The following is a 27387-nucleotide window of genomic DNA, read 5'->3' as shown; positions in this document are numbered from 1 at the left end:
GCGGGTAAGCTATCGACACAAGACAGAAGAACCCCCAACATCCCCGAAGGCTCTTGAGGCTGTGCAAGTGGGTGAATCTCAGGAGAAAAGCAAGATAGGTGAAGTGATGAGCACCAAGGGTGATGCTTCTGTGAATCTTTGAAGGAAGTCATGGACAGAAAAGAGAAGAAGAAGGTTGAGGCCTAAAGATGAGAAGGACCGGTCAGTGGAAAAATCAGAGGGAAGCTGTAGCTGTGTTTTTCTTTTTTACTATTTTTTAGAGGGGCGGGGAGGAGCAGAGGGAGAGGGATAGAAAGAATCTTAAGCAGACTCCACACCCAGCGTGGAGCCCAACTTGGGGCTCATTCTCACAACCCTAAGATCACGACCCTGTGCTGAAATCAAACGCTTAACCAACTGAGCCACCTAGGTGTCCCAATGGCTGTGGGTTGTTTTTTGTTTTTTTTTTTGTTTTTTTTTTTTTTGTTTTTTTTTTGTTTTTAGCTTCACTTTCACCATTGGACTATTGTTTGATACTATGGAAGCATCAAAAGCCAAGCATTTTAACTTCAGAGGAGGTTAGGTATGATATAATTTAAAGGGCTCCACCACAAGACCATGCTGTCTGCTCAAGAAGAGCACTGAAGTCTTTGTTGTCTCATTTAATTATTAATAGATCTTCTCTCAATAAATCTTCCCTCGCAGAAAGGTATTATTATCCCCATTTTATGCATATGAAAACCAGGCATACACAGGTTAGGGAGCCGTCTCTTTGCCATGCACAAGAAAGGGATGGAACTGAGGGGTTGGAAACCAAGCACGTTCATTGGTTCTGGTCAGGATTTTGTGCTTCAGTCCCATGCATGCCTCCCGAGGGGTTCAGTGACCTGTCAGGAGTTTTTGACCTGGAAAGTGCTGTGTTGGTAACTACAACCTAAGTTTCTTTGCTCTCAGTATTCAGAATACACAAAGTGATGAGAATTTAAAAAAAAAAACAAACAAACAAAAAACGAAAAAGAAGACGACCATGATGATGACGATGATGGTCTTGTTTCCCAATCTTAAAACATTCCCCTGTGACCATCTTCTTTACTGATAATGTAACTGCAAACCAAAAGGAGTGTGATTGATCTTTGCAGCACCTTTCAGACTTGAATCGCATCCTCATCTGATAGTAGAACTGAGTCACTGGTCACTTGTGTTTGTCTTAGACTAGACAGGGGGTGCCTGGGTGGCTCAATCCATTAAGTGTCTGCCTTTGGCTCAGGTCATGATCTCGGGGTCCTGGGATCGAGCCCCGCATCTGGCTCCCTGCTCAGCAGGGACCTGCAAACTTTTCCTCAAAGGACCAGATAGCAAATGTTTTAGGCTCTGCCAGCCATGCAATTTCTGTCAGATCTACTCAGGCCCATTTGTGCAGGATGAAAACAGCTCAGTGTGTAAATGAACGGGCATGGCTGTGTTCTAATTAAACCTTATTTTCAGCAACAAGCAGGCGACCTAGTTTGCCAACTCCTGCTCTAGAAGAATGCTAAAACTTCTACAATTTCTGCTGTTAATCCTGCAACTAAAATCATTCAACAAAACTGTGGAAATAGTGAATTATTTTTTTCTTATTTCTAGAACTCAAAAAATACTTAGCTAGGTTTGTTTTTAAAATTGACTTTAGCTCTGTAGTGATCTTTTGTAAGTGTAATGCCAGTAATTCTGGGAGAACAGATGCAAAGTAGGAATTTGGAGTTCCCGTCATATTCTCTTGTTTTATTTTCTCCTGTGTACTCTGGACAGAATTCTGAGTTACCAGGGTCCTTCTAAAACACTCAAAGTAGCTTTCAAATCAACCCCTAAGGCACGTAAACACTTGATCACCCAACTGAGACTTGAGTTTCTCTGATCACCATCAGTCTGCACCCCAAGACCTGTGGGGTTAAAGACTGGAGAAGGGGAGGCTTGGATATTCACACTATTGGCAAATTTTCATTTTTTTATTCCCCACCAATCAGAAGACCACTAGTGCATTCGGGAGGCTTCAAAGAACAGAAAAATTCTTCAACAGTAGTTCATCTGGTGTTTTTTGGTTTGTGTTATGCAGATGTCCACACCTATCTTGGAAAAGCATTGTAAAGTGAATTCGCATATTACAATGTGTTCCAGTTGCAGCCCTTTGATTTGTACCATTGTTGAGAGTTTTTAGTAATTGAACTAGAATAGATTTTTAGGGGAAATACCTTTTTTCATAAAAGAACAACTAAGAGGACATTAGCATTTTACATGCAGATTAGTGCTGATTATGAAGAATGAGCATAATGAATTTGTAAAGAATCATAAGCAGATTCTCTGTTCTTTTCAGCTGTTAGTTCTCATTTGTTTGTAATAGAGAAAGCAAATTTTTGTTAAAATAATTCTAGTTCACCTTTTGGGTTCCTTTAAAAGTGCCCTGTCCCTCCCAGGCAAGCTGCATGCATTGCAGTAATACAGGATGGCATCTTTTTCCTTTTTTTTTAAGATTTTATTTGTTTGTATTCGAAAGAGAGGACTCGAGTGAGCTGGGGGAAGAGCCGAGAGAGGGAATCTCAAGCAGACTCCCTGCTGAGCTGGGAACCTGACACGGGGCTCGATCCCAGGACCCTGAGACCATGACCTGAGCTGAAATCAAGAGTCAGGAGTTGGGGGACGCCTGGGTGGCTCAGTTGGTTAAGCAGCTGCCTTCGGCTCAGGTCATGATCCCAGCGTCCTGGGATCGAGTCCCACATTGGGCTCCTTGCTCAGCAGGGCGCCTGCTTCTCCCTCTGCCTCTGCCTGCCATTCTGTCTGCCTATGCTCGCTCGCTCTCCCTCTCTCTCTCTGACAAATAAATAAAATCTAATACAATCTTTAAAAAAAAAAAAAAAAAAAGAGTCAGGAGTTGGGCTCTTACCTGACCGAACCACCCGGGTGGCCCACAACAGCATGGCACCTTTAGCCCACATACCCTCTCGTGGCCTTTGAGTGCTAGTAGCTGGGTGACCTTTGGCTCTCCTCCTGACTCAGTGGAAATAAAATATTTTCTCCTTGTGCAAAAAGGTCTCGAAGTTCGAGTGACTGGAGGAGCTGGAGCTTGGATTTGGGAATCCTAAGAGTCTCTGATAATCACGCATGATGGTCAAGTCTTGCTAATTCTAAGTCAAAAGACTCCCATTTTGCCTGGCTTAGAGAATGATTGGGATTTTAGCATCGTCTACTTTCAGAGTTATATTATGAGGGGAATAAACCTGTGAGTAAGTAGAATGAAGTCATTCTGATAAAAACTGCTACATTTCTAGTGAATCTGTACTCAGTCAAGATAGTCAAGAACTCAGTGACAGTTTTGAAGAACTACATTTTTTTTTTTTAGATTATTTATTTATTTATTTGACAGAGAGAGATTACAAGTAGGCAGAGAGGCAGGTAGAGAGAGGAGGAGGAGGAAGCAGGCTCCCTGCCGAGCAGAGAGCCCGATGTGGGACTCGATCCCAGGACCCCGAGATCATGACCCGAGCCGAAGGCAGCGGCTTAACCCACTGAGCCACCCAGGCGCCCCATGAAGAACTACATTTATTTCTCTCTTAATTTGTTGAAGAATTGCAAATCCCATACTTGCGTTGTCACAAAGTATGAGTCATGTGATCTAGGATAATGAATTTTTACTGTACGTCATGCTTGGCAGTGATTCCTAAGACATTTTAGGCTTACAGTAGATAAGAGGTCCGGTGTAATGGTGGAGACAATAATCTTAAAGCACCAACTCTGCTGGATGTCTGTATTTCAAATTTGCCAGCTTGGCCATTTTGTTTCAGTTGATGCTAAAAAAAAGTACCAGTGTTCTGAGAACTGATGTTGGATGCTCCCTCTTTTATGGGCGGTCTGAGGTCACGTTAATTCACACTCTGCATCTTTTTTGGCCTTCCAGCTGACTAAAGCTATAGCTTTGATTTTCCTTTATTTTCCATGATAATTTATTCTCACCTTTTATTTATATATTTAATATTTTGGACCCATTGTTCAAACATGTAAATAGTTTCGGACCTGTAAATTTTTTCTCTGTTGGCATTTGTTGTATTGATGTCTTAGATGTCTCAGATTTTAAAGAAGAGTTAGCTCAGCCCCTTTGTTTTACAGAAGAACATAGGTCCAGAGATGCGTGGGACAGGTGTCTAGTCACTGGGGTTAGAAGGGGCTGTCCTAATGAGTATTCTCTTTCCCTTTGATTCAGCTTAATCTATTTTAGGTCTCATGTTCATGACATTGTAAAGTAATCTGCCCACTTAATACTACAGTAAGTATGCTAGGATTTTCTCCATTAAAACCGACTCATGAGTCGCTTCCAAGAAAAGCTTCCAAGCGTTTCTTCTATATTCTCCTCACATCTAAGAGTCCTAGGGAACCTGTGGTACTGTGCGTATCTAAGGCTGCCTCGTGTTTTGAAATCTCTTCCCCCAATCTCTTACCCCACACTGATGCCCAGTGTCAATCAGGAAATGTTGCAATTTGTAACCCACTACTCGGAATTGTGTTACAGGGTGGAAAGTTGTGGGGATGCAAGGTCGGTGGCGGGAATGAGTAGTGGAAGTCTCGGTCTTTTCTGAGGCCAAGTTTTGTTAGCTTGTATCAATCAGATAGATTTTGTCACGTTAATAAGTAATGTCTTCTCTGTCGCTTCTGCCTTCTGTTTTAAATGGACTATATGTTTGCCTTTGACTTGTTTACTAAGACAGTACACCTCTCCTCAAACACATCTGTCAAAACTTCAGGATTACTTAACACTCACTCTGTCACCAGTGTATTCCATTTAGCAATGTCCTCCAGACCGGAGTAGGTTTGTAGACCGGGAACTCGAGATACCCCCACAAAGGAGACAAGGGTTGAGTGCATAGGATCCATCCTTCGTCTGTATCAGAAGGAATTCGTACCTGTTTGAGTGAATCCTCAGGTCTCCGGGATCAGCATGACTTCCTGCCCTTGCCTTTAGCACCCCATGTTAGCTGCGCCCACCTCGTTCCACATCTCAGTGCACAAAAAATTTGAAAGACATCCCTAAAAGAGCCCAGAAAACCTCGTTAGCAGATATGTGGGCCACTGCCTGTGCATTTTCTACCCTAACTCTGCAAAATAATGGACTTTTAATTTTAGTGTACTTGCTAAAATTGTTTAAAACCATGCTGTCAGAATCCAGCCCTCAGGTTAGCATTTAACCTTTGACCACTTTTTAAGAGGCATTTTTTCCTGCAGTGTGGGTTAGCGAGACCTCTGGGAGCTCAGAGTCAACCTAGGACTGTGCCTGGGTGTTTGTGGTGGTTCTGAAAGAAATGGGAAAGTGGATTTGAGTGCTCAGTACGGTCTTATCCAGTCCACACGTGATTATTGCACATTTGTACAAAGGTCTAAAATTACAGACCTGAGGGTTACAATGATGGTCACTAATATCAAAAATGAAATAACCAAGCCTTGGGGAATTAAAAAAATGGTATTAATACAAGCAGCTTGTAGTGGCCGTTGATGTGAGATTTTGGAATCTGGGAGTGAACCCTGAAGAGAGAATTCTTGAGACATCTAAGGTGCATAAAAGGTGATTTTAATTAAAGCACGGAGACAGGCCCTGTGGGCAGAAAAAGTTGCACTGGCGTTGGAAGGAGGGACTGATTATATGCTTGCCAGTTGGGGGAGGGGATTAGGGATAGCATAGGTCTCTAAGGAATTGGGAAGCAAGGTTTCTAGGATCTTGAGGGGTCATGTACTTAGGTCTAGTTAAACCCGAATCATGAGACCTTTAGATGTATGGAAGATGTGAGCTGTGTGTTTGGAGGGTGATTGCTAACATGTATCTTGTGCGTGTGGGGAAGGAGGATAAAGGAATTTTCCAAAGGGATTTTTGTATGTTAAAGGAGACTTACAGGATCCTGGATATTGAGCCCTTTAGCAGAGTGCTGACACGGAGGCCATTGAGTTGCCAGAGGAAGGCAGTCACTCTCTGCCTGTCCAAGCCTCGGCAAGGGGCTGTAAATTGGAAGTTTCATTTTTTTCTGTATTTTACCTTGTCTTCACATCAGCCATCATGAGATTCAAACCCAAGTTGAACACATGTTGTTTAAAGATTCAAGTTCACAAAATCATGGAGTTAATGGTGTTCTTTGCTTTTCCGAGGGGAGTGATTGGGGTGAGTGTGTTGTGGCTTGGACACCCCGGGAGGGGCTCTCCTGAGGCACTGATAAGGTGTTGGTTTTACGGTAGCGTGTAGGGCTGGTATTTAGCATTTGGTCAGCAGACGAGTCCCGACGTGCTCTTGGCGTGGCTTGGAATGCAGTGCCTTCTTCCCTAGTGGCCCCCGAATTCCAAGGAAATCGCTCACGAATTTGGGCAGTCTGTTTCCTTGACTGGCTTTTTTCTAAGCCTGTGTGTGTGGGCGGGTTGGGGGGGGGGCGGACAAGAAATGGCTGACTTCTTGCCCGAATTTTATGCTAAGATTTGGGAAGGGTATCTGGTAATTCTTCTACTTTGTGTTTGAATAAATTATTTTGTAGCAGTGATGGAAAATAAAATATTCTAGGAGAAAGGTTTATTGATATTTCCATTTTAAAACTAAGACTGAACTCCAAACAGGTGAAATGGGCAGAACAGAGTATTGTGCGTGGCCCTTTGCCACAACCTGTCAACCTACCTAAAGCAAGAAAGATGGAAATACACATAGTTTGGAAAACACTCTTTCCCAAAGTTGCTGTAAAGCCCCTCTTGAGACATTTTTGATTTTTTTCTTCTGGAACATGTTCCCGTATATACTACTGGGCTCATTTAGTCATTTGGTGTTCCTAGTTGGCCTTCATCTTTTCTCAACACGAGGCATCTGTTCTTATCATTGTAAGTTTTTGCACTTTTAGTAACATTTACTTGCTCTTAAAATCTACAGATTATATAATGAGTATTTCAGGCTTTCACCTAGGATTTAAATGTTAAGGAAAGTGATTATTTGGACCTTACTGAATCCATTTCCATTCTTTTGCCTGTTCTGAATGCAGTACTTTGATCCACCTGTGTTTACTTCATCTTGAAATTCAAAGTTACCTATTCACAGAACTGAGAAATGGTTTTAGGCACAAAAATACTGTAAAGATCTGATTGGGCTCCTCACGGATTCACGAACCAGGCGGTTTCCCATCTGGCAAGTAGGGGGGTAGTTCCAAGGAATTGCGCAAAATGAAGGCTTTCATAGGAAAGAGAGTGGGCAAGGACGTTATTAGCAAAAGAAACGGACTGTTTCAGGCAAGGTCACCTTCCCTTAGCTGGGGGGAAGAGGAGAGGCTCCTGTCCTGTGGATTACTTCATCTTCCTTCCGCAGCCTGGAGAGAGCCCATGTGACAGATGACTTCATTGGTGCTGATCAGAAAATTCCTGGCTGATGGGGTAACCCCGCATTTCTAGGGGAGGTTGAAACTGCAGTTAGCTTAGGTGTTCAGGCCTGGTTTGGGGACTTGGCCTAGCATGAGTGATGCCCTTTGGGACCTGTGGTTTTCTTTTTAACAAGGTAAAAGAAGGTAAATGAAAATTTGCCGAACACCTACTGTGTGTCATGAACCAAACTGTATTCTGTCCTGCAAATACTCCGTTTAATGCTATGAACAACCTCCCCCACCCCCCTTTTTTTAATCTGTCAAAGAGGAGGTTGAGTTTGCTGAGGTTAACTTCCTTGTCCAAGTTCACATAGCCGGCCTTGGCCTGCTTGACCCCGTTGCCCACGTTTCTCTGACAGAGTGTATGAGATTGGGGCTCAGGACTCCTGGGTGAGCCATGAAAGTCCATTTGAAGTAAAAGAGAAAACCTGTTTTCTAAGGACAGAAAATGGATGCTTCTGAAAACAGTACCCTCTCCGAGGGAGGGCTGCAAACTTGAACCACAACTGAAGCCTGAGTTCTGTTAAGAAGGGAGTTTACAGAGCCCTCTGGCTACTAGAGTGTGTTTTTCCTCAGCCTGTGGCAGAAGTTGCTGCAGCCACAAAGGACCCCCTGAGGTGTGGTGGAGGCCTAGGGGCTTCTCTGCAATGGATAAAACCCACCCTTGGGGCAGGAGCCTTGCCCTTCCCTTCAGGCTGCCCCCTCTGTGGCTGAACAGTGGCATGGATGAGGGGGTTAGAGGAGGTGGGGGCAGTTGGCCGCCGGGAGTTTCTGGGTGGGACGCTAAGTCCTGATTATTGTGACATAGTCATGATTCTGATAGCATAAAGAACTCAGATGGCTCAGGAGTCCATGAGACTTCCTTGGGGCTGATACCACCCTGTTTTCTGCACCCTTACCTCTAGGCTAGACCCTGCTAGGTAGGAGTTCTTAATCATGCTGGTCTTCGGGATTTTCGTGTTTCAGTTTATGCAGATGATGCAAAGCCTTCCGTTACTCAGTGTCGGTACAGACCCCGTCTGTCTGTGTTGCTCAGTGAGTGGCCCCGGAGCCACTGGCTTCAGGTTTACCAGGTCAACTTGTGAAAAAAGTTGATGCTTGGGATCCATAAAGGTCTGGAGATAAAACACCTAGGGGACACACACAGCTTGGGGTGTGTGTGTGTGTGGGGTGAATATACTGCCATTTGTGGGGGGGGGGCTACATTACAAAGCACATTAAATGTCACACTATGTTGTTTAAACCCAACATTACAGGGATGCCTGGGTGGCTCAGTCGGTTAAGCATCAGCCTTTGCCTCAATTCATGATCCCAGGATTCTGGGATCTAGCCCTGCATTGGGCTCCTGAGTAGGGGAGCCTGCTTCTCCCTCTGCTTGTGCGTGCTTTCTCTTTTTCTCTCACAAATAAAGAAATCAAGTCTTAAAAATAAATTAACTCAGCATTGCAGTAGCCTCTTGAAACCCAGAGAATCCCATTCATCTGTGCAGCAATACATACGTTCTTAATTCCCCAAAGGTTTACTAACCCTGATTTGTTTTGTGCTAAAGCCTTAACATCAAGACAAAAAGCAAATTCTTTGTTAAAAAATCAAGGACGTGTATATAATATTTTAGAATGGTTTTCCTTGAAAATGATTAAAATATGAAATCACCTCAGAATTGGAAATACTACATTCACTATTGGTGCCAGAACCAAAGATACATTAAAATGTCAATATGTGGCCATTTTAAGTGGCCATAAAAAGTGTGAACCAGCCCTTTATGACTGGAGATAGAAAATCCTGGAAATAGAGCTGCGGTTACTCCCTGAGGAGGTGCACCTCCTCCTTCCCCTTGGCTACCAGTCAGTCTTTGTCTGGCGGACTCCATTGAGTGAGTCTCTTATGGCTCCAAGCCCAGGATGGTCTGTCTAGTTGACCAGTAGGCTGCAAAAATATCTCAACTTCTGGGAGCCTTTTTTGTTTGTTTGTTTTTTCCCTGCGCTTTATTTAATTCTCTCTTGAGAGTCTTAAATTAGTCCCAGGGATAGGACATATTAGTTTCCCAGGTCTGTGGATGGGAGGAGTGGCTCAGGAGTGATCTTAGTTTGCATTTCCTGAGTTGGTTGTGGGTTCACTTACCAGCTTTATTGATCGAAAGAACAGGTGATTCCTATAAAGTCCAATGTTAGCATGCTGGAAATAGGGCTTTTGAAAGGACTGCTCGTTAAGTGCACATAAATAATGATACAAATGCGCAGCAGACGCAGGAAGGTATTTAACTATTGACGAGAATGAATAATGCATGTTTTCTGATAGTGTCTGCTGCAAGTGGCAGGATGTTTTAAACGGGAGGAAAAAAGCCCTCTCTGCCGAAGGTCTGCATTTGGTCAATGTTATTTTCAAAGACCAGCTTAACTGTCATCTGTTGTACTTACAGGGCCATCATCATCAGTTCGGTTTTATGGTTAAGCTTTGTAGAATCAATAGGAGGTATACTTTGAAAAGATGGTTTCTCCAGTATGCATACAGCAGCTTCAAAGATAATCTGGCCAGAATTACTGCAGTGGTTTGTATATTCTCCTTGATGATGAGATGAGAGCTAGCTCCATAGAATTCGCCATCATGGATGATCTCTGGAACTTGGCCGTGTCTCATTTAATGGAACGGACGTTTCAGTTACAATTCAGTGTACTTATATCTACTGTTAAGTGAAAGCTGAGTTTATAGAACTGAATTTATACTCGTGTCTTTCCTTTTATAAGTTTGTAATTTGAAAATTGCATGTTTCAGTGTGTAGTAAGTCGGCAGTACTTATCGGGCATCCATCGTGAAGTAACCTTAACACAAAGTCTTTGTTTGGGGTTTTCAGATATATGTTGAATAAATTTAAAGACAGCCTTTGAGGTCAGTGCTGAAGTAAGGCTGGTTCTGTTCTACTGGTAAAACTCCCTACACAAAACAACAGACTAGAAATGAGGTAAGCAGGGATGTTACTGGTAAATACCACAGACGGATGGCTCATTAAAGACCCAGGACCAGATTGCGTGATCAGGAAAACTAAGTGTGGCGAGGTGGTTCTGAAGAATAGATGTCCTTTTTACATCTCCATGGAGAACCAGTGTCTAGAGACCCAGCCGCGCATTCCTTTATCCCAAGCCCTTTTATAATGCAGCAAGCATTGTTGCTTGACTTTTGCTCATCAAATCATTTCACAGTAAGACCTCCCCAGATTTAGAGGTCACTGTGTTCGTCCTTCAGCATTTTAGTTGATGAAATGTCTGTCCTTTCCTCCTTGCACTTGAGAAATCCTAAATGTTGTTAAATGAAAGAAGCTAAGTGATAAGATAAATGACTAGACAAATACAGACCTGAAATGCTAGAAAGATAAACTACTATTTCAGATGCTCATGATTTAACATTTACTGTAGAGAGATCTTACTGAGATCTTAGTGAATCTTTTTTTCTGGAATAAATCACACTGACCATATTCACTTGAAAGAAAGTGATGTGGATGCGGAGTCTGGGCGCACTGTTGGACTTGGATTTGCCCTCACTCCTCTTTCTCTTCCCATCTGTCTAGTAAATAAACTTGTTTTTTTTTGACTTTCTGACTCCGCAGAACCTTGAACTATTAGTGATTTCTCCTCCTTGTTGCTACTTGAGCTTCTTTCTTTATTCTTTTTCTTTTCCCATCTCCCCTTAGGTATTTGCAGGTCTTCCCAGTCTTTGTAAACTCCATCTTGACAAAATTGCAAATTCTTGTCTTGACTTCTTCCTTCCTTGAGCAGCACTCTTTCATGTTGACCATTGTGGATGGTCTGTGGCTCCTCCTACACTGTCTGAGCCCTTCCTCAGAGACATTTGTCCTCACCCCTCTACCTGGGTCACTCCAGAGTTAGCAGCTGACAAGTCATCACCAGATCAAATTGCACAGTTTCTGTCCTATCTCTGTTAACCTTTTTGCAGCCGCACAGAAAACCTCCAGGCTGCTTCTTCAAGTCCCCTGTCCCTTTGCTTTCTGAGCCGTAGACTTTTCCTTCTTTCCCAGCTACTTTCAAGAGCTCATGTTCTGCTTTCTGCCACCTAAATACCAACATTCTGTTAGACCTTTATAGTTTTATATTCTACCACCACCACCACCACCCCCGCCCCCCCGCCCCAGTAGATACATCCTCTCCATCTCCTAAGTCTCCAGAGGGTTTTCTTAAAATCTCAAGTGGACCTTCCTGGTTTTCACATACATACTTTCTACATTGCCATCTTCATCTACAGATAACATAGCCATCTTTCAAGGCCATTTGTCGTGGTGGCTGACCCCTCAGGTGAGGCTTGGGTTCAGTACCCATGTCCAGGTGGGTAATTACATAATTGTCCCGGGTGAGCTGTTCACCTGCACCCTGCCTTCGTTTCCTTAGGGTAAAGTGGAGGTAGTAATAATTCCTTCCTCCTAGGATTGATGAGGCAGCTATAATGAGTTCATATACATAGAAAATAAATAGTAAGAGTTCTAGGTAGAGTAAGTACTGTGTGTGTAAGTACTTTACATATTTCTACCATCTCAGACCCCTTTTTCTCTATAAAATGTTCCTGAGCCCTGACTGGGATGAAAGGCTATCTTTCGGGGGAAAACTGTTGTTTTTCACTCTCTTAAAACACTTCACATCCTCTCATTTTAATTGTCTCTGTATGTCTTCTCTCTCCTGCAAGGCTAGAGGAGGCATTTTGTTGACTTGTCCCCGTGCATGGCTTCTTATACTTGTTTATACTTCAAAAAGCTTACTTTTCCCACTAAAGTCAAGTCCATTTTTCTAGAATAATTTCTGAACATCTGAAGTTTTAGAGGCCACTCTGCAGGTTGGATTTTTCTTTTTTCTTTTAGATTTTATTTTTAAGCAATCTCTGCACACCCAATGTGGGGCTAGAACTCACAAACCTGAAATCAAGAGTTGCACGCTCCACCTGCTGAGCCAGCCAGGTGCCCCATCTGTTGGGTTTTTGGTGAGCGATCTCCAAAGATAACTTGAAGATGCTTCTAGTCTGTGCTTCATGAAGGAGGATAATGGAGAGGTCACTTGAGGTTCATTTTCTTTTGTAGCTGAGACTGTTCTGGTTTTGTAGGTCCAACTCTTCTTAATCAACTCTTTGGTGGGAAAATTGGGTTGTAAAACTATGAGTGTATCTGTCCTTTTTTCCAAATATTTCTTGCACATTTTTATAATAACACTTTTTGGTGCTTTTTATTATGATGGGAATAAATCATCTTAAATGTTGTAGAAACTTGGGACATAAGTTGACAATTCTTGCTACAGTTCCCTGACCCCAGAGGACATTCCCATCACCTCGATGGTGGTGATGTTAGAGTTGCTGAATAGAGGCTTTGACTGAACAAGACACCAAGAACGGTAATTTCAACAATGTATATTATCACCAGGCATTGATAAAGCCTCACAACAAATCAGCTGTGACCAAGCGCACTCTTGTAGGAATACCAAAGACACACATAGGCGACAGGGTCTTTATTTCAGTTTTTCTCTTCTGGAATAAAAGTTGTGAATATTTAAAAGAAAATGAACAGTCATTTGTTGATACTCAAAATTGTTGGACATAACCAAATAAATGCTCTCGTTCCTCTCTTCTTACTGAATAAAGCTTTTGAGTTTGTTACGTTTTGTAAATTCTTTCTTAAAGGGCCATTTCCCACCCCCGCCTTCCTCTAATCCTAGCATTTGCTTCAGCTGGATTTGGCCAATAACTTGGATTTTCTTGTGTGTCCGGAGTCATTATAAACCCAGTTGGTCTCCTGAAGAGTTCATTTGCAAATGCAATTCACAAGTCAGCTCTGACTTTTTATAGGTTCCTTTAAAAAAAAAAAAAAAATCAATACTGGATTGCCTTGTCTATCAACCTGTTGAAGCTTTGCAGCCCTGAATTCACAATTGCTTGTTCGAGGATACAATGTTTGTACGCTCTGGCCATACATTTACCCTTGTCAGGAAACATCGATCCTTTCTCAGCATCCTTGTGAAGCAGATGTATTTTCTTCTGATTGTAAAATGGAAACAAAATAAAAAAGAGACTGGTTTGTACTGGTCCCATCATGAAGCAGCAGTCAAGCCAGGAATACCAGTCCCGTTTCTGATCTACTGTGGCATATTCACGTTGTTTTGCTATATGGATAGAGTCGTCATCTTCATTGTAATCTGTTTGCAGTCATCCTTAAAAATCCTTTTCTCTTGGTTCTAGGTGAAATGGTAAGTTAATCCACACTTGGATTTTCAAAATCAAAACTTGGCAGTGGATGGGACCTTTGTGTGATTCAAACTGTCCTACAGAGGAGATGCTTAGGTATTAGAGAAGGAAGACATAAATAGAATAGTGTGTGAAGTTGTAAATATTGTAACTTCGGGGTCATATGGGAGAAAATTTATATATATTAGCCATATTTTTTTATTTGGTTCTCTATACCAGTTAAGTATACCAGTTACTTTCATTGTCCTAGAATTAACAGTGTGTTCACTGGCAGAGCAACAAAAGTATGAAAATAATGCTAATAAGACATGGAATTGGGTGATATCATGGAGTATATAGTAATTGTAGAAAGAATACAGTGCATGTAGGCCCCCGTGGTTTTGAGGTGGTTAATGCCTGGAAACTGTGTCATCATGCAAGGTTGCATTTTCTGAAGAGGGACAGTGCTATAATCAGGGCGTGCATTTTTGTTCCAAAGACTTGTGCAACACTAATGGATATAACCAACACTCTGCTACTGAAGTAAAGATTCAAAGATCACAAGTGGTGACTCTCTGCATATCAAAGTATCTAAAATTCAGTAAGTGGGCGAAGATAAATATTAATAGTTAAACTACCAATAATTTTGTTTGCCACCAAGGTGCAGACGGATTCTTGAAAGCTGTTTGGACATGGTGGGAAATGAGCAAAAATGGGTGAAGGGGCACAGGGGATACAGGCTTCCAGTCACTGGATGGGTGAGTCTTGGGGATGAAAAGTATAGCATTGGGAGTAGAGTCAGTGGTATTGTTAATCGTGTTGCGTGGCGGCAGATGGCAGCGACACAAGGAATGAGCACAGCTCATGTGTAGACTTGTCGAATCACTATGTTGCACACCAGAAACTAATGTACCGTTGTATATCAGCTATCAACTACAATGAAAAAAAGCATCTGGGAACTGTGAGGGATTAAAAAAAAAAATGTTTTTCAATTAAAAAAAAATACAGCAAAATAGAGATGAAGTGTCCCCCACTATGTAGAGGAAGAAAGCAAAGCTTGGGAGAGAGGAATTCATCGGGTGACACAGCTACCCCAAAAACACTCAGCCTATTTCTTACCACTGAAGTCTGTTCTGATGGCAGTGGGACTGTGGGGGTGAGAAGAATGTTCTGGAAAAAATAAAAAGCAAGCAAGCTATTAGGATGACCCAGGTGTCCGGAGGGACTCTCCTGGTGTGGCTGGTGGGCATGTTACTTAGACTTGCCTCAAAGGACTGAAATGTCGAAGTCAGCCCTGACAATGCTATGGTTTCTTCTGCTTAGAACTCCTTTTGATCTAACATTTCTCTTTTTCTCTTTCACCTGCACCCAACCAGACTATTTGGGAAGTGTTTAATTTCAGGGACTAAAGACAGGAAAGCATAAATGATAGCTCCCAGAAATCCGACATTTCACTGGGAAGCCATAGGAACAGCTCCATCGTGGCTAAAATAGTGATAGATGCTCTCCAGGTAAGGAGGGCTGTGCCTTCCTTTGTTTTAAAACACCTGGCAGTTTTTCTTGACTGAAATCGAAGATGGTTGGGATGAAGCCATGTGTTTTTCCTTGGTAGCAGCCATATAGGATTTGGGAACCTCAATTCTGGAAGAGGGAGATCTGTCTTCTGTCTATGGAGGCTGTTGAACACTAAGTCACATCAGGGGTTCCGCTCACCACAGCAACTGGTGTCTGCCAGATTGTGCTCCTTTCTGAGCACCAGAGAACAGAGGAGCTATTTTAAGGGGCTTCCTGATTTAGAAGGCCTTTGCTTTAGTTTCCGTGCATAATGGAGTCAAGGTATAAATCCTGTACAGCTGAGTGTTCTCATTCTTAGGTGCCCTGGAGGTGTCCTGCTAGGGAAGTTTGCAGGACAGAACATTTGGCTTTAGTTTCCGTAAGTTAAAAATGTAGAAAGATATTGGATCTGGTGGAGGAGTAGATTTTCAGAAAAAGCATTATATGGAAGCTGGAGAGAGACTTTATTCAGAATGAAAAATGTTCTGTCTTGCCTGTCTCTGTCTCATTCGCTGTCGCTCTTGCTCTCTCTTTCATGTGAAGGTAATGAATCTTGGCCCTTACTGTGTTTAAAATCACCATGACCTCATGCTGATATTCCCAAAGCAGAGTTGGCATTTAATATCTATACCTGGTCTGAACTCTTTCCCGACTTACAGACTCCAAAAAAAATCTTTCAAATGTTGCTTTCTGGTAGTTTTGTAAAAGTGGTGGTATGTCCTGGTTTTGTCTTGTGTGACTTTTCCATGACAATAAATGTAGAAATGAATTATCCCCTAATTGGGAAAAAAAAAAAAAAAGCTATTCATGAGAGATATAGATAAAACTGTTTAATGAAGTTATGAGCATGTAAGAGAATCTAGAAAAGATCCGGACCTTTACAAACAAATTGAATTTTTTTTTTCCCTTGGAAGAAATGTTCCATATATCTGTGCCCAATTAAAGATAAAACAAACAAAAATGGTTCTACCCAAAGTAAGTGGTATAATTGATTGGTGACAGTAGTGCTTATGTGTTAAGCTCTTCCGATTCTCAAAGAAAGGAAAACAGAAGGAGTCTTCAGAGAAAACCTTCAACTCCCGCAAAATGTAGACCATTTTTAAAAGTATTGGACAATCTTAATATTTATTCTGCTCAAGAATTAAACCTATGTTTTTCCATAAAATTCAAGATAGCTCCCCTCCCCCCGCCCCCCATGAGATCAGCCTAGGTTTGAGCAGAATTGCCCTGTATATTTTAAATACCTCTTGCCAGCTCTTGGGTATGAGGCAGTTTGTGGTTAGGAGCTTGAGAATTTTAGCACTTAACTGAAGAAGAAGTGAATCTAATCACTGCTTAGATCATTTTTCTCACCCGTAGCAAGTGGGTGAAAACTGGTTTCTGGCAGACAAAATAGATTCTGTCAGGAGGCCACACATGACTAAGCGCTTAGTGTTAGTGTCCTGTGAAACAGTATAATCTTGCTTTAGAAGGAAGGCAAGTCCTCCATTTACAGAAGCATTTGCAAACACTGTTGGTATTGGCTGATTCTGGATGAGGCCATGGGGATGATGGCAAGAAAATAATTTTATGTTTTACAAACACTTTTTAAAAAAGATTTATTTATTTCAGAATGAGAGAGACAGCAGGGAAAAGGTCAGAGAGTCTTAAATAGACTCTGCACTGAGCATGGAGGGCCATCTTATCACCGTGGGGCGCCATCTTATCATCTTCAGATCATGACCTGAGCCGAAACCAAGAGTGTGACCCTTAACCGACTGTGCCACCCAGGAGCCCTATAAATGCTTTTTATATACAGGAAACAGATTCTTTAATTAGACTTAGATAACTGCTGAATTTATATATATGTGATATATTTAAGGAAGCTCTGTACCCATTATGGGACTTGAACTCATGACTCTGAGATCAAAAAGCACAAGCTCTACTGACTGAGTCAGCCGCATGCCCCTGGATTTATATATTTGAATGGTTTTCACATGATACAGGATGGGATTAGGAAACCGTTTTAATTTGGCTTCTCGGGCTTGGTAATCATTTTATGTCACTGTCTTTCTATTTAAGTCACTGACTTTTTTTTTGAGGGTTACGTACTGTTCTAGCAAATTGGACCCAAGAACTCTTCCCACATGGTTTTTCTCAATATTTCTACGCAACACTTGACTGAATGTCCTGTTAGCTTGAGGAACTTGAGATAGATCCTCTGTAGACTGACTTAAATTCTGTTGAAAAGATAGTTTTCAGTTATCTTTAGCATTGCATAAAAGGCAAGATGGCTAGCATTTGATCATTTTTAGAAAATGCTCCTTCTTAGAGTGTGACACAGGGCAAATCTTGCCAAGCAGGACCACCAGTGGTTGGTAGATGACTGGTCAAAAGTAGGTCAAGAGGAACAACAGTATTTTCTGTAAATAAAACACTACAAAATAGTTCTGCATGAGCCAAGCCAAAGAAACATAATTTTTCTGACAGTTATGTCTTTATCTGACATGTTTTCAGTGTTAAGTTCCATTCCCACTCAATACTTAAGAGATGAAACATTCTGAAAACATTTCCTAATGTAATTGAAGGGGCGCCTGGGTGGTCAGTCAGTTAAGCCTCCAGCTCTTGATTTGGGCTCAGGTCATGACCTCAGTGTTGTGGGGTTGACCCCTAAATGGGCTCCTCGCCCAACAGGGCGTCCACTGGAGATTCTCTCTCTATCCCTCCTCCCGTTCTCTCTCTTTCCAAAAGAAATTAATCTTTAAAAGAATGGAATTGAAGATGCCAGAAAATACTTTTTGATAAATATTTGGATTTATAAAAATAAAATTTTATTTCTAATTTTTAACAGACTTCACATATGTTGAAATTACGGTGTATTTATCATATAGATATGTATAAGGAAATCCAGTTATATCAGTAAGCCAGCTGATTGTCGATTTAACCTTCAGGGTGTAAGATGGTGTAATTTTTTATGGTAAATAATTCGCGGGCATTCGAACTTGTCTTGGGATGTTCCCGCTGCTCGAAGAGAGTACCATAGACTGGTGGCTTCTAAACAACAGAAATTTATTTCTCCTAGTTCTGGGAGTGGGGAGTCCAAGATCAGGAAGTAGCATGGTCAGGTTCTGGTGAAGACCCTTCTCTGAGTTGGAAAATGCCAACTTCTTGCTGTGTCCTTACCCTTATGGAAGGGGCTAGGGAGATCTGTGGGGTTTCTTCTAAAAAAGGGCACCACTCCCATTCATGAAGCTTCCACCCTCACGACTTGAGCACCTCCCAAAGGTCCCATCTCCTAGTATCATCATCTTGGGCAATAGTTTTCAACTTAACAAATTTTGGGAGGATACAAACATTCAGAATATTGAGCATAACACATTTTTCACACACACTAGTATTTTGTTAGTGTCACAAGCATTCATAAAATACACACATGCACACACATAACATCCCCCACCCCCAAGAATGAACTTGAGTTCATTCCTACTGAGTAGGAAATTCGAGACCCAGAGGGGAAGGTGATTTGCTCAGAGTCTTAAACAAATTACTTACAGCTGGGACCAGCACTCAGCATACTTGCCATTTTTAGCAAACTTCATATTGAGTGCTAGGTGGTTTGTTTTTGACACGTCTTAAAAGATTCATAATATATTTAATTTTTTTCTAAATGACATTTGTCCTTTGCCTTTCTGCCTTTATTTTCTCAAAATGAGAGACTAAATTTTAATTCAGAGGCTATGCTGAAAACATATATTTTTTAAGATTTTATTTATTTATTTGACAGATAATCACAAGTAGGCAGAGAGGCAAACAGAGAGATTGGAGGAAGCAGGCTCCCCGTGGAGCAGAGAGCCTGATGTGGGGCTCGATCCCAGGACCCTGGGATCCTGACCTGAGCTGAAGGCAGAGGCTTTAACCCACTGAACCACCCAGGCGCCCTTAGATTGGTTTGTTTTAAGGTAAGAAAATTGTAAGTGCGTATCAGGAAAGTTTTGGATGAGCTGATCACATTAGAGCACACATTGCAAGAATTGTTTAATGAATTCTGGATTGAATTCAGCTTGTACAGAGGTGATTCCGACCTCCGTGTATTCTGGCAGTTGTGTCTACAAAATAAATACGATTTAGATGATTTTCAGTGGCTAAGGAACATCTTCCATGTTCCTTGACAGGCTTCCTAGAGCAAAAGTAAAAAAGAGTTAAAGAACTCTGTAGGGGAAATCATCTCTATTAGAGTATGTTGATTACAACGTAACCTTTCAGATGATTTCTTGCCATTAATCCCCCAAAGAAATTTTTCATGTTAAATTTAAGTGCTCAAGAGTCATTCATTTTTTTAGGTTTTCTATAGTGGTGATATATAGGATCACATTATATATATATAATGAGAAAAGAATATATGGTACCCAACTTAATAGTTGCACCTTAGCTTGAAAACAGGATTTTGTTTTATAGGAAAAAAGATACTTGGGGCTCCTGGGTGGCTCAGTTGGTTAAGCGTCTGCCTTCTCCTTAGGTCATGATCCTAAGGTCCTGGAATCTAGCCCGCCCTCTCTCCGCTTCTCCTCCTCCCCCCTGCTCATGCTCTTGCTCTCTCCCTTGCTTGCTCTCTCAGATAAATAAAATCTTAAACAAAAAAAGTGCTTGTCAGCTTTAAGGCTCAACAGAATATTTGCTTTGAGAAAGAATTAAAACCCGATTTTTAGTCCATTTATTATTTAACTTCATGTACTTATTTCTGAGGCCAAAACCTGTCACCTTACCTGGCCTACCTAAAGTACCTGCGTTGCTTTTTTGTGTGTCTTCCTCCACCTGAAGATGTTAGAGAAACACACCTTTGGAATTTTCATGAAAGTTCCTGAACACACTCTGTCCTTTATTAGGAAAAGTCATTAGCTGCCAATAAACAGAGGCAAGTTGTGTCAGAAATTAGTGTGTAGGGGCGCCTAGGTGGCTCATTCATTAAGGGTCTGCCTTCCACTCAGGTCATGATCCCAGGGGTCCTGGGATTAAGCCTAGCATCAGAGGCTCCCTGCTCAGTGGGAAGTCTGCTTCTCCCTCTCCTGCTACCACAGCTTCTGTTCCCTCTCTCACTGTGTCTCTGTCAAATAAATAAGTAAAATCCTTAACCACCACCACCACCACCCACCCACCCAAAAAAAGAAAAGAAAAGAAATGAGTGTGGAGTGTAAGCTAACAACAGGGAGGTGCTGGATATGGATACGGGCTCTGAGTTCCCCGACCCAGGAGAACCCTTAGAGAATTCAGCACCATTGGTCCCTCCTCTGCTCTTGCATGGCCTCCCTTCTGGACTCCACTTCCTATGCCAGAAGGTCAGGCTCTGGAAGACTATCCTATAAAACCAAGCATGGTTTGATCAGTGCACAATGCCAGAGGGACGCTTGCTCTCCTCCCTTCACCAAAAAGCAGGACTTCAGTTTTCCTGAATATTCGTTTATATCCAATAGAATTAATTAACTAGGAAAAGGTCTGGTTTTCTAAGAGTGGGGGAATAAGTACAGGACAGCTGTGGGACCCAAGTTAGGACCTTCAAATATTAAAGTATTGGTACTTGATACAAGAAAAAACTCCTCTGCAGAAAGTTGGAAAAAAGGGGAGGGGGAGGCATTTGAGGGTGTTACTTCACTCCTAAGAAACTGAAGTTTAGCTTACTAGCTAAGATGTGGTCAGGCTTGTTCCTTGTGCATATTTAATAGGCAGTAAATGAGTTTCAACTGCAGAGTTTGGGTTCTATCTTCATCCTCATGACTGAAATGGATTTTCCCTTGTTTTTCTGGAACAAATGAAGAGGTAGTGGGAAGATGAAATACTTCTTCTGTGGTCGCTCTAGTATCAGCTCAAATTTGGAGGATGGAGATTTGCTGGCTAGTCTATAGTAGACTAATACGGTGACAGCATATAAATGCACCAGCTTCCTTTCTCCGTACACTCAGTCAGCAGGCACAAGCTTGGGATACACATAGAAAAAATGTTCATGATGACACTTAAATATTTTTAAATATTCTTTTAATTACAGCGCTTCTCAGACCTGATCATAGAGCTTGTGTGTTCCAAGCCCATGTTCTGCCATTCTCTTGGGATTTACGAGGCTAGAACTACCCAAGAATTGCAAAGTTAAATGTTGGGGAAAGGAATTAACATTTATTGCAGGCCCATGAAATGTCAAACATTGTCCTGATGCCTCATGTTAAATTCTTATAAGGTTGACATTTTGTGCTGTACAGGAAATAAGAGGACAGAGTATAAGTAGACTTGCCCAAAGATTCAGGGCAGGTACACTGGGGAGATGGGATTCATAGCAACATGTTACAGGAGTCAACCATGAGGCAACATGCAAATAGTCCATGAAATAATTCTTGTCCAGAATTTTCTAGATTATACACAGTGAAGTTCTCTCTCTGTTGTTGTTGACTGTTAGTTATTTTCTATGCCAACACGAAGACCTGAGTCTATAGGTTTGGTCCTTGTGGCATCAGATTCTCTTGTAATTTTAAAGGACAGCTCTGGAGTTTGCTTTCTTTTGACATGTTTTAACTACGAGATCAACGTAAGTGTTGGGTTATTATATCATCAGCACATGGAGCTTAGTTCAGTCCATCAGCGTGGGTCGCGTTTTAATGGCTAGTGAGTGTCCCAGATGTGGAGAAATGCAAACGGTAGTCTCAGCCTTCACTGTAGCTCAGATTGAGGTTTAAGTGACTTCCAAGGTGGGTTATTTGTTGCTGGGGTTTTTTTTTTTTTACTGCCCCCCTCACTTTTTTTTTTTTTTTTAACCTAGATGTTTGAACTTAAAACTTTATATACCAGCTAATTTCCTTCAAAATTAGAAATAACAGATACGAGAGAAATGGTTAAAATCTGTGCCCGTTGCTCTCCTTCCTTCTTACGGATACAGACACAAAGCTCCACTGACAATGGGGTGATGACAAGGTTAGGGGCAGAGAGTACCTGAAGTTCTGTGTTCATCATTCAGTTGGTGATGTCTTGAGTTCTGAGTCAGCCCATATCTGTGTGCACCAACCTTGTGACCCAGGGTGGGTAACATTCCTGAGATGAACTCTGTCCTGTTACCGGCTTGTTCATGATGTTCCCTTTGACCTCCTGCATGATGCCTTCTCACCTTATTTCTGTTGGATTTGACCTTTTCCTTATGATATTGCCCCATGAACTCTGCTAGTTAGAATTTCCATATGGGTAAAATGAGTGTGCTAATGGTAAATTTACTACCTTATGGTACTGTGGAGAAGATTAAATAATTTAGTAATGTGTTTAGGATTAGGCTTGTGCTTGACACTCAGAAAACCATTAATAGATGTTAAGTTGTAATTTTAATTTACCCCTGCATATAGGCAAGGTTTTCACCCATACTATCTTGGGAAAAACCAGACTACCTTGCTTTTCCAGGGTTCTCGTGGATTCTATAAGCCTGCCTCTGATACCCCATTGCAACTTCTACAAGAAAATTAGCAAAAAGCAGGGGTGTTTATTAACTTCGTGTTTGAAAAACAAATAAGGATAGAGACTTTGTTATTTACAACTTGATGATACGTATTTATTTCCAACCCAGAAATGAATCGCAGCTGGGCCTAAAGGATAGAAAGTGTCCCTGACTGTGTTTCCAAAAACCAATTTTAGTAACATAGATTTTAGGTTTGTAAACCAACATGACTTTAAGCCTCTGGGGATGGCCGTATAGAATTTCTTGCTGTGTGTGTCAGAAAGAGGCACTCCTGTTAGGTTCAGAATGCACACCACATTTACACTTTGTCTTCTATTCTGTAATTTGTAAGTTGGTGTATGGGTTTCTACTACAGAATGGGAGAATATATAGAAAGAGCAAAGCTGACAGGTTTTCTTGTTTCTTAGCTCTAACCTAATGTACCAGAATATATCTCAAAATGTCAGAGCATGAAATTACTTTTGACATTCCTGCACACTGGCTAATTAACTGAGTTATAAACTATTTAAAACACTGGTCCAGTTTATTTCTTTGTATTTTCATTTTTCTTTGTGATTGCTTATGAGATTAAAGTATATTTAATTGCATTTTATCATATGTAATTGCCCCCACTTCTGAGGGAAAATAACCCAAAATTAAGTCAAATAAAACCCATTGGGTGTCTGAAGTGGGTTATGACCAAAAACCATTCCTTTTTTTTTTTTTTTTTTTTTTTTAAAGAGATCTGTAAGAGAAATTCTTTCAGAACATAATAAAGGCCTTCCTTCAGACTTGGAACATTATTTTGGTCATCTTTCTGCTTACTGCTTTTTTTCTTCCTCCAATGTTAAAGGCATTCCAGACAGGAAATTCACATACAGGATGGAAATTAGCAGATAGAGACAAATTTTGACTGAAGAATAGCGCTCTCCTACCTAACACCCAGCTTTTAAATAGGATAAATGTAGATTATTTCACTCTCATGAATCATGCATGTTTCCAAGAAGTGTAAAGAATAAAATTTTCTGTTCTAAATGGATGACTTTAAAAAAAAAAAAAAAAGGTTACTGGTCAATAAGAACTTCATAGCTCAACCCAGAGTCATCCTTCACCTAGGACAGAACCAGGTCAGCTGTCACTTGTACTCCACTGGGCCCCAGGGCAAGGCTCTCTCTCTCTCTCTCCTGTCTCTTCTTAATCTCTTCTTAATTGTGGGGACTAAAGAATACTGGCATCGGATCTCTTCCATGCTTCATCAAGGAGAAGCAACGGATTTTCCTCTGAAGAGCAATAGTTCCCAGGAGTTTGCACTGATATATGATGGTATCAAAATGCATTTGAAAATAAAAACACAGTGCCTATGTAGTTCTGGCAGTGTTTCTAGAATGAATTTATTATTTATAATTTTAGGATTTATTACGTATTTGGGTTCATTTTCATACCAGAGGAGAAAAATCAAGGATTCAAATAGAACTGTAGTTTCTGGTGTCAGAATCAAAGGTCTTCAAGAAGTTGGGGAGTTCACCTGGAGTAAAAAAGTCTTTTAATGACCATTTTCTTAGTTTGAATTCTAATGCGGTAATTGACCATGAGGGACATTTTTATATTGCTACAGAGTCTCTTTAAAGCCCCAAACCTCTAAAAAAGCAATGAATACAAGTCTGACACAGCTAACCAACTAAATGTAGCTAGAGACACTATCTAGGCTTTTCGTATTTTGGGGGGACAGTTTTCTTTTAACTGGTCCTGCTATACTAAGGAGATAGGCCAAATACTACTTGCCTTTGGTCTTTGAAGATACGTGCGCTTCAATGAGCGGGTATATGAATAACGGAGTCTCAGAGGAGTTTGTAGTTTGAGACTATTTTCTAGAAATTTGGGATTGTGCTTCATCAACAGCTGTGCCATTTCTCGGGAAAGTATTTTAAGATTGTGAAGGCTTTTTCCAGCTCTGCCGTAGATCTAAAATGGCTGCTGCCGCCATTTTGCACATGAGCGCTCGTGCTTCTCTCCGAGCCGCCCGTCCGAAGCAGCTCACACGCACACACTGCTCCCCTTGCCCTTACCATGGACAAGCTTAGTATCTAATCACGGATTCTTGGCTCTGCGTTTATTATGTCTTCACTTGCTGCAGCTAGACACGGTGTACTCGAGCTCTTTCCTTTTTATGATGCACTTTTTGTTTAAGAGTTTCGGACGGTGGCAAAAGACAGTCCGCACCAGCTTGACCCCGGTCGCCATGTTGGAAGCGGCCCCTCCAGGAGCTTGCTGAGCTCTTGGCTTGGGAAGCAGTGGCCGCCTTCAGTGTTCATGCAGGGCAGCGTCGCGGTCCATGCTGGCTTCGGAAACAAACTAGGGTAGACTTGAGGGCGCCTGAGGAGAAGTTTCTCTCTCCCGGTTGTGCAGGCGGGGAGGCCCCGCGTGAACGTGCAGGCCGACGAGGGCTGTGGGGCCGCGGGTGGGCAGTTCCCCGCCCGGCCTCCCCCGGGGACGGGGGCGTGCCGCGGTACCATCCCTGACGCGCGCCACCTTCCGGGCGGGTCCCCGGGAGAAGGCCCCGCCCCCCGGGAGAAGGCCCCGCCCCCCGCCATGCCATCACCGTGGGGGGTCGGAGTTCGGCCCGGGAATGGGGGCGGGGAGTGGGGGACACCCCGGATCTCCCGCCGGAACCAGCAGTAACCCCTGTCCGTGTTGTGCCCTGTTGTGTTGTGTTGCAGAACCGCAAGATGGGAGGCAAACTGAGCAAGAAGAAGAAGGGATACAACGTGAACGATGAGAAGGCCAAGGACAAGGACAAGAAGGCCGAAGGAGCCGGGACCGAAGAGGAGGGAACCCCGAAGGAGAACGAGACCCAGGCGGCTGCCGAGCCCGCGGAGGTGAAGGAGGCCAAGGAGGAGAAGCCCGACAAGGACGGCCCGGACGCGGCGGCCAGCAAGCCGGAAGACAAGGAAGGCGACAAAGACACGGCGGCGGCCGCCAAGGAAGACGCCCCGAAGGCCGAGCCCGAGCAGACGGAGGCGGCGGCCGAGGGCAAGGCCGAGCCCCCGAAGGCCGAGCCCGAGCCCGCGGCCGGCGACGCCCCCCAGGCGGCGGAGCCCGAGGCGCCCGCGGAGGCCAAGGCGGATGACAAGGGCCCGGAGGCCGGGGAACCCACAAAGACTGAGGCTCCCGCAGCTCCTGCCGCGCAGGAGACGAAAAGCGACGGGGCCCCGGCTTCAGACTCAAAACCCAGCAGCACCGAGGCTGCCCCGTCGTCCAAGGAGAGCCCGGCAGCCACGGAAGCGCCCAGTTCCACGGCCACGGCCAAGGCCCCGGCCCCCGCAGCCCCCGCAGACGACGCCGCCGAGGCGCCCGCGGCCAGCGCCGAGCAAACCGTAGCGGTCAAAGAGTAACACGGACACCTCTGAGCCCGGTCCCGCTCCCACCGCTGTCTCTCTCTCTGTGTCCTCTCTCTGTCTCTCTCTCTCCTCTACTAACTCGTTTCAATTGGAAGTCATGATATGTATTGCCCAAGGAAATAAAAAAATAATAATAATAAAAATAAAAAGGATGCTGTCCCATCGAGGGAGGGAGGGGGTGGGGAGAATCCAAATAGTATTTTTGTGGGGAAATATCTAATATACCTTCAGTCCTCGTTCCCAGTCAGTCCTGGATTTTGAAGATCAATGTCTGAAAGTACACACCTTCCGCACCGACTGCTGCCACACGCCCTCCACCGCCAAGATCCGAACGTTCTTGTCTTCTGCAAGGGGGGTCGGGAGGGATGCGATTGATTCTGCCCGCGGGGCCTATGCCAAGGCAATCAGATCTTTATGAGAGCAGTATTTTCTGTGTGTTCTTTTTAATTTACAGCTTTTCTTATTTTGATATTTTTTTAATGTTGTGGATGAATGCCAACTTTCAGACAGCCCACTTAGCCTGTCCACGTGTGTATCTTGATGCCAATACTCCATTCTTCCTCCCCAGGTATTTTTGGGAGTAACAAACATTCTCTCATCCTACTTAGCCTCCCTAGATTTCTCATGACGAGTTAATGCATGTCCGTGGTTGGGTGCACCTGTAGTTCTGTTTATTGGTCAGTGGAAATGAAAAAAAAAAAAAAAAAAAAAAGTCTGCGTTCATTGCAGTTCCGGTTTCTCTTCCATTCTGTGTCACAGACACCAACACACCACCCATTGGAAAATGGAAAAAAAATAAAAATAAAAATAAAAAAACAAAAAAAATGTACAATGGATGCATTGAAATTATATGTAATTGTATAAATGGTGCAACAGTAATAAAGTCAAACAATTAAAAAGTAATGAAGACTGTTGGTTTTCTTTCACCACCCATCCTTTCCTCCGTAATTACCTCAGTAGAGAACAGAATGCTCTGTTGGACCTGTTCCTGGTGGTACTTGGGTAGAAAGCAGTGCACTCCTATTTTCTCGAACATTCTCTGTGTCAACAATTAGCCGGTGGATCCGTGTCTGTACACTACCTTGGAGAGGCCAAACCGAAAACTGACTATGGCTATGGATAGGCACGCTCTAAAAAAATGGATGTTATTAATTTAATTAGAACAGATATTTTGAATAAAACAAGAGGCAATAAGTGGAGTTGAAGGTTGGAAAGAGAATTAGAGGATCTTGTAGAAATACCCTGTGTATGCGTTGTGAGACCACTGATGATAATATTTTATCCCATTACTTAACCATATTCCTGCAAAGCCTGGAAAGGGGACCCAAGGACTCTGAGGAGGCAGAAGAGCACTGTGAGAGCAAGCATGGAACTGGACCTCATGGTGGCCCTGTCCTGGTTTTGTCAC

At 42.7% G+C, this 27387-nt stretch overlaps 1 protein-coding gene across 2 annotated transcripts in view; it reads left to right on the top strand.

Annotated features, from left to right (window-relative positions):
• Nucleotides 1-26882, top strand: part of BASP1 (brain abundant membrane attached signal protein 1) — a 55613-nt gene extending 28731 nt beyond the window's left edge. For both annotated transcript variants that reach the window (XM_044233606.1, XM_044233600.1), the window contains exon 2: nucleotides 25299-26882. In XM_044233606.1, the coding sequence (XP_044089541.1) occupies nucleotides 25308-25973 (666 nt within the window). In that variant the 5' untranslated portion in view covers nucleotides 25299-25307 and the 3' untranslated portion in view covers nucleotides 25974-26882. The remainder of the gene's footprint in view (nucleotides 1-25298) is intronic.
• Nucleotides 26883-27387: the final 505 nt, after the last annotated feature.

This window comes from Neovison vison, chromosome 1 (assembly GCF_020171115.1).
Source record: "Neovison vison isolate M4711 chromosome 1, ASM_NN_V1, whole genome shotgun sequence".
NCBI classification, from domain to species: domain Eukaryota; kingdom Metazoa; phylum Chordata; class Mammalia; order Carnivora; family Mustelidae; genus Neogale; species Neogale vison.
This window is presented reverse-complemented; position numbering and strand designations above follow the sequence as displayed.